This window comes from Polyodon spathula, chromosome 53, assembly GCF_017654505.1.
Source record: "Polyodon spathula isolate WHYD16114869_AA chromosome 53, ASM1765450v1, whole genome shotgun sequence".
Classification (NCBI taxonomy): domain Eukaryota; kingdom Metazoa; phylum Chordata; class Actinopteri; order Acipenseriformes; family Polyodontidae; genus Polyodon; species Polyodon spathula.
This window is the reverse complement of record NC_054586.1, coordinates 307,585-318,540: the sequence shown is the minus strand read 5'-3', so window position 1 is coordinate 318,540 and position 10,956 is coordinate 307,585. Positions and strand designations below refer to the sequence as shown.

Genomic DNA, 10,956 nt, shown 5'->3' with positions numbered 1-10,956 from the left:
ACACACACACACACACACACACACACACACACACACACACACACACACACTCTCTCTCACTCACTATGTTTGTTTGAAGAATGTATCTCTGCAATAAACACATTTTTCAAAGAGGGTTTAAACGATTAATTTATTTCGTGATGTTTTGGACAAATACCCTTCAGATGGATGAATAGGTGCCCCTCAATAGCACACAAATTATTCCATACATATTTATTTTAATCAATAAAACATCACTTTCGATAACAACTTCTAAAATATTGAAATAAAAAAAAACAGTCTGTGGTGACATTCAACTCGAGTTGTCTTCTCGACCCGTCTGTACTTTCTTCCACTGTCTGAGGTTTAGATCGTGTTTGAAATGGTTTCTAATGACGCGTGTTTGGTTTCTGTACTCTTAAGCTTGAAATGTCTCGCTTCATGTTGGGGTTTATATGATCGAGTTTCTCTCTGGTTTTACACACCGTCATAAAATCAAGAAAAAAAGAAACACTAAAGATGACGTTTATTGGTCTAGTCAAACATTCAGCCTTTTAAAAAACAAACAAAAAAAAAAAACCAAATCCGCCTCTTGCATTTATGAAAACAATATGCAATGTCTGTCCATGTTACAACTGAATCATGCAAAAAAGCCAAAATATATGCAAAACCCTTTAATCGGTTTAAAATATGTTTACATTATTAATTGCAATCTTCTCTGTGTGTTTTTTTATAATATGTTATATTTTGTAAACAAGTTTTGAAAAAACAAGTTTTGTAATATTTATATATGTTTGAATTGTGTTTGTGTTATTAACCCATTCTCAATAAATTGTCATAACATGTTGTTTTGTGCGCTCTTGTATTGCAATTAAAATTATTTAATTGTAAATACATAATAGGAATGAACAGACAACCCCCCCCCCACCCAATAGCTTATTAATAATAATAATAATAATAATAATAATAATAATAATAATATAATAATAATAATAATAATAATAATCAGCTTTTTTCACACATAGGCCTACACTGTGATATAACTTTCTCTTCGTGTTTCCACAGCAGAGCGTTGCGTATGTGGCTTCGGTGTTTGAACATTCTGTTTTATGACGTGTTCGCCTCGGCGCGTTCTTATACAGTTTGCTATCGTTTTGACACCTTCATTTTAACCCAAACGATTCATATATATATATATATATATATATATATATATATATATATATATATATATATATATATATATATATATATATATAATACGCCTATATATCTGTCTATCTCAATAAATGCAATTCAGATAAGTAGCTGCCGGGTTTCAAAGGATTAGGCTAAGGAGTAAAACCATGTTTATATACATATAAGTCAATTGCAACAGTGTTAATTCATAACATTTGAAAGCGGTTCATTCTGGATTGTCTGGTACATTTTTTAAAGTGTTTTTTTTGGGGGGGGGGGAGATTTTTCTACGTGATTTAATATGCTTTTTTCTTAGCCTAGATTCTCCTGCAATTTTGAAAAAAAAAAAAACGTTTTGAAAGCCATCATAAACCAGAGAATTACAAAAAAAAAAAACTCAACCCTTAACCAACACCGCCATCTAGTGGCCGCTTTCCTCACCGCAGCCTATTTATATTCGTGTCTTTTACGATGGGAGAGGGGGAGCTGCAATCATGTTGATCATTACATAAAATTAAACAAATAATATATAATGAGCAAATCGTATAGCAGACAAAATAAATAACTACATGTATTGTTATCCTAGTAAAAGCAATGATTTTTTATTTTTTGTAATGCATAATGCTGCATTCAATCGCGCTTTAACTACACACACTCACTTGTGTTTATTTCAGGGCTGTGTAACGAGTCTGGCTAGAAGATCCGCAGTACCGATTAGCAGGGAGTTATGACAGAACCACATGAATTAATATATCACATCCAGTAGAAAATGCGACTGGATGGAAGCGATTACACTCAAACACGGCAGTGCTGGACTCATTAGACACGCCGAGTGTTTAAAACACGACCTGCTGAATTTTCATTTTAAAACTACAGACTGTTCTTGCGACCAATCTCGTTACAGACCTTCAATGAGAAACTTTTTATAATGCACTAGCTCAAATAACTGCGCGCGTGTGTGTGTGAGAGAATCACCTAATCAAATATAATAATTAAAGTTCATGAATCTATAGTTATATATACATTTGAAAAAAGAAAACATGATGTGTACTAAAAGATACTAAATCTAAATGAAAAAACTATCCCATTCGCTCATGAGTTTAATTTTTTTTAAATTATATTTTAGAATATTTGTAACAATTTAGAAGTTTCCCTGCCAAGACTTTGTGACCGAAGGGCACACACTTTGCAGTTCTTGAGGTAAAATCATAAAAACGACATAGCATTTAACGCCCTTTTCAAGCTTACTGGTTTTTATCAGCTTGTGTCTCTATTCGGGTCTGTTGATTGTTCGCGTAAAGAGAGAGGGGGGGGGGGGGGGGGGGGGGGGGGGGGGGGGGGGGGGGGGGGGGGTTATACCTTCAGTGGGGATCATAAAGCAATTTCGGCCAGACGTCTAGCCGGATTCGCGGTTCGGTTTTGTTCTCATTCCGGACAAACTAGCAGTGGAACAAACAGGGCTGTAAAAACCCTGCGGAAACGTAGAGCTGAATTGGGCTCTAAAACTTCAGCATCCTGTCCTCCTCATTGTGCCCACTGACAATAAAGCAATTTCATCTCAGCGCTCAGGGAGAAGATACTGAGAGTCATCCCCCTTCTCCTTCCACTGCCCCGATTACAGTTCAATCACTCGACCATATTCAACAACAGAGACTCTGCAAGCCCGAACTACCCCAGATAATAATAATATATCCTGCATCGCTTAAGGAAAACAAAATCTAAATGTGACAAATTAATATTTCACGGAATAGATCATTGGGTGAATAGCGATTTGTAAACACGAGATTAAAGTTTCCGTGTCATTATTTGCATGGATTTTAGAAGGTTATGGGATATGATGTGTGATTTTACACGTGTTAGTATTTCAGCCAGTGCGTTTGGAAAACACGTGGAATCGCAGATCGTGTGTGTACGTATGCAGATCGATCTGGCGTGCATGCATTAATGCACAGAGCTGTATTCACTAGAAGTGCAGAGCTCGTGTTCTGTTTTTCTCGCGGTTGGTTGTATTATTACTGTGTTTACTGGAGACGCTGTAAATGTATAAAATATCGATGTGCAATTAAACAAAGCCCATTGTTTAACCTGACACATCGATGTGTGCAGCGCGTTAAATAAATGCCATCATGCTTCGTTTTCATAGACCTCCGATTGAAGGGTCGATAGTGTGAGCTGTACCCCATTCGCGCTCCTGCAAACCCGCCGGTTTATACAGATAAGAGCACAGCAGCCTCTTGTATTGCCTGGCTGGAAGGAATCGCAGTGAAGTTATTGGACTCGCATTCTATAATGAATGAAATAGTAAGATAGGAGCAACACGTTGCTCAGAATGATTTACTGATAAATAGTGCGAATGATATGCGCAATCGGGGAGGCGTTTGTTTTCTGACTCCCTCGCATGCACTATAAAGAGTTTGTGTGTTTTGTATATATTTCAGTGTAATGGGTGCCAGTGCTGGACTGTGTATGTATCAAATGCGCGTTTTTAATATGCATGCATATAAAATAAACAATTTGAATGTATTGCATTGCCGTTTCTGAATTATTTCTCCTGTATAGGCCTATATTGTGATTCAATTGCAGCCCTTGCAGAACACAAAATAGCCATGATGATGAAATGTGTGTGTGTGTTACTGCGAGTCTTTCTTCAGTCAGTTTTCAATCCTGCCCGCTCGGAAGTGCCATAACCCCTCCACACCAGCCAAATTCATGACAAAGCGAAACTTTGTCCGGAAATGTTCATTAAAATTGAAATCAAAAGAAACGGGAAATAATGAAGCTGCGTGGCCAGCTGCTTTCAATATCCTCGAGTTCAAACCGAGCCCCTCAGCCTCCGAGCTATTAAAAAAAAAAAAAAACACGTTCCTGCTACTTCTGCACTGAATCTTTTATTTGGAGACTCTTTCCCTTACTGTGCGCCAGCCTTTGCGTTTTAAACGCTCCTGCCAAGCGTTCCTATAATGAATGAGATAGGTATTTATCAGCAGCTATGAAATACACATCGGATACTGAGAGCTGTCGATCTGTCTGTCTCAATGTGACTGTGCCCATATCATTACTCGCAGTGTTCGTGTTAAAGCCGCGGTCTCTTATTAAAGTCATTACTAGTGAGCCGGCTTCTACTGACCCCCCCCCCCCCCTACATTTCATCCGGAGAGCGTTTTTAAAGAAGACAGTCCAAGGCATAGCTCTAGTGACGTCAGGTATATTTAAATAGAGCTACAGTGTACAACAGGACACAATATTACAGGGCGTGGGCTGAAGAATGCAAAAAAAAAGAAGACAAATAAGTACATGGAAAACTGTTACCTCACAGGAGACATCGACACGCACATGGAAACATTCCTGCTATTTTCTCGTGTGTGTGGTTTTTAATTTGTACAAAATATGCAAGTGCAGAACTTACAACCGTTGGGAAAATAAACTAGAAGCACTGGATGGTCATAAGTTACAAAGAAAAAAAAAACAACAACAATACTAATAATAATAACAATAATAATAAATTCAAGTACTTTTTTTTTTTTAAATGAGATGCAGCTATTTGATAAACCTGTGGTTCAAATACTGCCCGGTGTGTGTCTGTAAATCTAACCCTCTTCGAACCTCGCTTTGCACAGTCAAAAGCCACGGCCGGTGCACGATGACAATGAAATAAGCGTGAAATTAAAATAGAAGGCGACTTTGTCGTTGCTGTTATTTGTGGCGTCCGGAGTCGTCATTGCGTTTTGACGTCATTCTTTTCCTTATTGATTTTCTTCATTTTCATCCTCCTGTTCTGAAACCATATTTTGACTTGGCGTTCAGTCAGGTTCAGAACCCGGGCCATTTCGTAGCGCCGGTCCCGTGTGAGATACATATTGAACAGAAACTCTTTCTCCAGCTCTAGGGTTTGATATTTGGTGTAGGGGCATCTTTTCTTTCTAGTGGAGCGAGCGTGGATCCAATTCGCCACGGGATTGTCTGTGCAAAATAAAACAAAATATAACCGAATTAAAAACAAGGACCAAGCAGCAGTTTATATGATTTCCCAGTATTGTGATTCAGTTTGCAAACAGCCAAACACAGGGCAGAGATTCTCAAAGCAATCACACAATTTGTAGCTTCATTTTTGTAATGTTGCTAACTAAGAATACATACATAAAGCTCGCTATTTAATTATGCATGTATGCATGCATGTGTGTTATATATATATATATATATATATATATATATATATATATATATATATATATATATATATATATATATATATGTGTGTGTGTTTTTGGAAATATTAATATTAGACATTAAGTATGTATCAATGTGACCTATATTGCCTTGGCTCAAATATAACAATATAATATACTGCATAATATATAATATAATATAAATAGGCTATAATAGCTTACTCCAAACCGCTGTCCTTTCTAACAATTAATTTAGTGTCTAATTCACCCTCTTAAGCGCTATAAACACAGATGTGCACCCGGGGTCTTGTCTTACGTGCAGGACGAAAGCGATATGTGTTTTAGTAACCTTGTGTTATACGCTGTTCAGTCCTATTCAGACAATATAAAAACGCCGCCTAAACTGGTGTATGACACACACTCGAATGAAGGGCATTCCTAGTTTGTGTCACCGTGGCAGTGTCTCTTATCCTGAAGAGACGAGGTAAGAGTCATAACGTTCGGATCGCTCCCCCCGCTCGCTCGCTGTATAGGCCTATAAACTGACTGGAAGGCGCTCTAGTTGGGGTAATTTTGAAATGAATGCTCTTCGGCACAGCTGACAGTCTCCGTGCTGTGCAAGGGAGACGTGGCTTTTATTGCCGCTGTTGCTAACGGTGGTAAAATTCGTTGCAGAAAAACCCACCACATCTATTCGTGCAACCCTCTTTTCGACACAGGTGTGTATAAATTCGAGATCCTCGTCTCGTGTATATAGAATTTCAAGAATGAAACTAGGAGTGTCCTTATAATGGCCATTACTGTATGAGCTAATAATAATAATAATAATAATAATAATAATAATAATAATAATAATAATAATAATAATAATAATAATAATAATAATAATAATAATAATGTACAAGAACAAAACGTTTAAAGTCCAGACGGCGTTTGCTATTTTATTAAATAGTTTAAAGCTACAAAAAATAAATGCGTAAAGCACTATTGAACATGACCTGGTGCACGCTAACTTTACATCTTGATGCTAAACTAGATCACTGTTAGTATACAGGATTCCTTCACACAGTGCCGTATGCATGCACTTATTAATCCGTTATAAACTCGAGGTGTCCTTGCCGCTCACAGTCTCAATCTTCAAAGCTCTTCTACCAAGCAAGCACGAAATGGGACGAGTCTATCAATCTAATACATGCAGGACTATTTTTGTATTATTAATATTATTACAGTCTCAAAAACCCTTGCATATATATATATATATATATATATATATATATATATATATATAAATATAAAACAAAACACCCTTATTCATAAAATAACACCCTACCCAAAACAAAATAACGCAATGACTAACAGTGAAGTGTGGTTAGCTGTCAGTGTGTCTCCATGTGCTGTGTAGCCTCTCCCTTTGGTGAAACGAGTTTTTGCGCCTTTTATAACTTGTTTTTTTATGAGCATGCATTATGAGCTAGTTCCCCTTTTAGTGTTGCCTGCCTGCCTGCCTCCCTGCCTCGACAGGCAATCCCAAATAGCCAAAGGTAATTTCATTTTATGGAGGACGGCACGCAATGAATCCTCCCCGGCTGTAAACGGGAATTACTCCGAACTTACTTGGGTCTAATTCTGTCTTGTCTTCTTTGTGCTTGCCGGATACTGTCGCCTCTGATTCCGGGGAAGGAATGTTGATCTGCGGCGTCCTGTCCCTGACGTCTGCTGAGGAGCTGTACAGATAATCCGAGTAGTTCCTCCCGTCCGCGGCGGTGCAGTCCCCGGGTCTCCGCCCGGGAAAAGCGTCAGTCTTAAGCCCGTAATGCCTGCTGTTGGTTGGGAAGCTAGGGAAGGAGACGGCTCCGGGGATAGGGTCCAACCAGGAGCGCACGTACCTGGAATCTGCTCCGATGTGCGGCTGGTGGGTGTAAGGGTGGTACACGACCGGAGATTGTGAATGCACAGGCCCCCATGACGAGGTAAACACGGTGGGTTTGGGAGCAAAGCTGCATGAGGGAAAGTCGGTACACTCCGGGACCAAACCGGCTGTCCGGGGACCCGCAGTGTGCGCTCCGGTAGCGGCGGCGAATCTTGATGTCAGCGCCTCTTCGCTTTCGTGGTTAATCAGAGAATCCACGTAGTAGTTGCTTATGGGACCTGTGGTCGACATGGTGTGGTTTGCCGTCTCTTTTACATTCATCAGATTATTGTGTGGACGGGTGTATGTGTTCTTTTTTTTTCTTTTTTTTTTTGTATCTGCTCACAGAACAATCAAGGCAGGTAATTATTTCTGCGGGCTACCCTGCACCCTATTGGCTCGCCGACACCCACGTGATTATATTTACCCCCAAAACTCCAACGTGTATTAATGCGCGGGCCCCTTTCCTGACACAACAGAGACTCGGCAAGCAGGCTTCCCTTTAAGTGGAAATCATGTTGGGGATGGATATTTCTGTGCCGATGATATTAAAGGTGGCGCGAAGGTGTTTAACAGAGATGTCATTTGCTTGCAGTGTGGTGCACGGCACGGGGACCAAGATAGGCATCAGGCACTATTTTGTAACGCAATTTATCTGTCTTGTTGCTCTCCATAGCGTGATCGACGGACACGGGCGAATGGCAAAATTACACTCAGGAATAACTAGCAGAGCGTAGCTAGATCTCCAATGCGGTTTCTTACACACACACACACACACTCATTCACAGACGCGCGGGGGAGGGATGCAGGGGGTGTATGGTAACAGCCAAAAGATATAATATCTGTCCTCTGACGGAATGTAAAAAGGATAGTATTTAATTGCAAATGTCAAGTGGATTAATGAACAATTGTGCGGCTTCTATTTTTTTTTTAACAGAGAGAGAGAGAGAGAGAGAGAGACTCAGTTAGTGAGTGGGTAGATTTTAAAATAAAACTACACGCTTGTACAAACAAACATTCACTGCTAGAGAAAACCCCTAGAAATATAAAAACACACACACTGACGGAAAGGGAGAGTCTGTGCTTGAAAACCTGCCCTCTTCCGAGGGCCGCATGCAGCCGCAGACTGGACGCGCTGTGTTTTATGCCCTTCAATAAATTTTTACGAGTACCGTTTGATTGTTCATAAACGTGTCGTTAATAAAAACGGCCGGGGAGTTACTAGTATAACATCAAACCCAGTAGTTGTACTTGCTAAGAAACTCTGAGACATGGAAAGCCCGGCTTGCTCTGCGTGTGCAAGGACAGTAAACGTTTTTCATTAACGTTACGTTACTTGCGTATAGTTTTCAGGGTTGAATAGAATAAACATGTTTTTTTTGTTGTTTTTTGCTTTTGTTGTCTTAATGTAAGAACGAACAGATATCAATGCACTGCATGACAGTATTATGGGAGAGTCGAAACAACCCCCGAGACGCAGGGGGCATGCATCACTGTTTCTATAAAGGTAAAATACTTTGTTTTGTCTTTTTTAAATTATTATTTTATTTTATTTTGACTATAAACACAAATAAAGCGATTTAGTCACCTGTCTACGGGTTTAAACATGATATGCGCCCTGTACACACACACACACACACACACACACACACACATATATATATATATATATATATATATATATATATATATATATATATATATATATATATATATATATATAATGTGACACATAATAGTAATACACCTACTACTGCCACGGCTATAATCATACAAATACAAATAATATTAATAATAAAGGAAACGATAATAATTAAATGCAGGTAGCTATTGAGAATACTTTGAAATACTTCCCGCTTTTATCATGAATTAAACCATTCATATATTTGGGAATTAAAAAAAAAAAAAAAAAAAAAAAGAATTATTTCCAAAGTTTGAAGCCTGTTTGCTTTACCAGCGCAGCCTATAAAATGTTTAGATGCAGGTCCGATGGTTTTTATTTTATTATTATTATTTTTATGTGTTCAGCCATGGAGGAATTCATTCAGTTTTTGGAACGCATTAGATTTTGTATCAAATCTCCATGTCTCGGAATCGATGTGCTGTTGTTAAGAGAGTCGGTCTTTCTGGACTCACGGTTCTCCTGTTCACTGGGGGGGGGGGGGGGGGGGGGGGGGGGGTCATTTCATTGTTCTGTTGATCCGGGCCCCTCAGTGCTTTGCCGAGGTCCAGTCTTAAATAAGTCAATCAAACTGGGGTCCTACTTAATTTATTAATATATTTTTTGCAGAACCTGTACAGACACTCGGCGCTTGAAATTCTGAACACACTGTAAAATATATAGGCCTATCAAACAATATAAAGCGGTCTTTGCTGAATTGAAGAGGGATCCGTTTTCAGTGGTTCTGCCGGCTTCACCCCCCCCCCCCCCCCCCCCCCCCGTACACGGCGTTGCAGGTTCTGTATGATTTGGATCGCATTTGCTTTAGTGATAAAGGGGTCTGCTTCGATTGTGTTGTGTCGTACTGACAACATGGCGGCGTCCTGACAATGGGAAAGAATTTGACCACAAAAGTGACGGGTGTAGTGCTCGGCGCAGGAAGCTGGCTGGGTCCAGTTCTGCATCCAGTCCGTAGATATCTTTGTCTGGTGTTTAGTTTTGGTACCGAAATGCGTGTGCAATGTGTTCAGCGTACAAGCGCGGCTACCTGAGAAATTTCAGCGTTTCCTTTTTTAATTCAGTGTGTGTGTGTGTGTGTACAATAGAATGGCCAACCTCTTTATTCTAATAAATAGTTGATTTAGAGTAAAAGAAACACTAGCTGGCCTCCTGCGCTTGCAAAACGTTAGCGTTATGATTATTTAAAATTACTTCATTAAAATACATGGCTAAAATAAAGCTCCATATATTTATGAATTTATTGGGGTATGAAAACACCAATATAAAGAGGGATTTTTCATTAGACAACTTAATTTCACATTTGTTTACAGTGTGGGAAAACAAAAAAAAAATATTATTATTATTTATTATTATTATTATTATTATTATTATACATGAGTACTTCAACCATAAAGTATAGGACTTATGTCGTCATATTTATTTAATGTCAGAATGGCAACGTATTATTATTATTATTATTATTATTAATAATAATAATAATAATAATAATAATAATAATAATAATAATAATAATAATAATCACTGAGATTTCATTGTATGACAATTTCGGTGCTCAGGTGAACCACAGGCCGAGTTGTAAACATTAAAATGTCCGACCTGTAGAACACAGTGACGAAGCACAAAAGCACGTGGACCCCTGGGGAAAAAACCCAGAAGCTCTTTATATATATATATATATATATCTCTATATATATATATATATATATATATATATATATATATATATATATATATATAATACTGTCGCAGTCAAGCACAAATCAATTTACGCACGAGTTAAATGCGTTACTCGGAGTAATTCCTCAATGAGCTTGTTAAGGTGGCTTACTCATAACAACCCAGCAAAAATGCACTTTCTCTCTCTATATTATATTATTATTATTATAGTATATTATGTATTATTATCGCGATTATTAAACTATTATGAGTATTATTATTATTATTTTATAATCCGATGGAAACTGTTAGGACACATTTAACAAAGAAAACGATGCTTCTTGAAAAGTGCAGCTAAAGTTTTATGTTTGATTTTATTCGGCGTG

The 10,956-nt window shown here is 38.3% G+C and overlaps 1 protein-coding gene across 1 annotated transcript; it reads right to left on the bottom strand.

Annotated features, from left to right (window-relative positions):
- Positions 1–4,347: 4,347 nt before the first annotated feature.
- hoxc9a (homeobox C9a) lies at positions 4,348–8,782 on the bottom strand. The gene is made up of 2 exons (XM_041239304.1): positions 6,939–8,782; positions 4,348–5,118 (listed from the first exon to the last, which is right to left on the bottom strand). The coding sequence occupies exons 1-2, from the start codon at positions 7,513–7,515 to the stop codon at positions 4,874–4,876; spliced, it is 822 nt and encodes a 273-aa protein (XP_041095238.1). The 5' UTR covers positions 7,516–8,782; the 3' UTR covers positions 4,348–4,873.
- Positions 8,783–10,956: the final 2,174 nt, after the last annotated feature.

Bases quoted from the DNA above. Each gene is read 5' to 3' on its own strand.
- hoxc9a (XM_041239304.1), bottom strand. From the start codon at position 7,515: ATGAATGTAAAAGAGACGGCAAACCACACCATGTCGACCACAGGTCCC. The intron at 5,119-6,938 runs GTAAGTTCGGAG...TATTTTGCACAG, and splicing joins CAAGACAGAATTAGACCCAA to ACAATCCCGTGGCGAATTGG.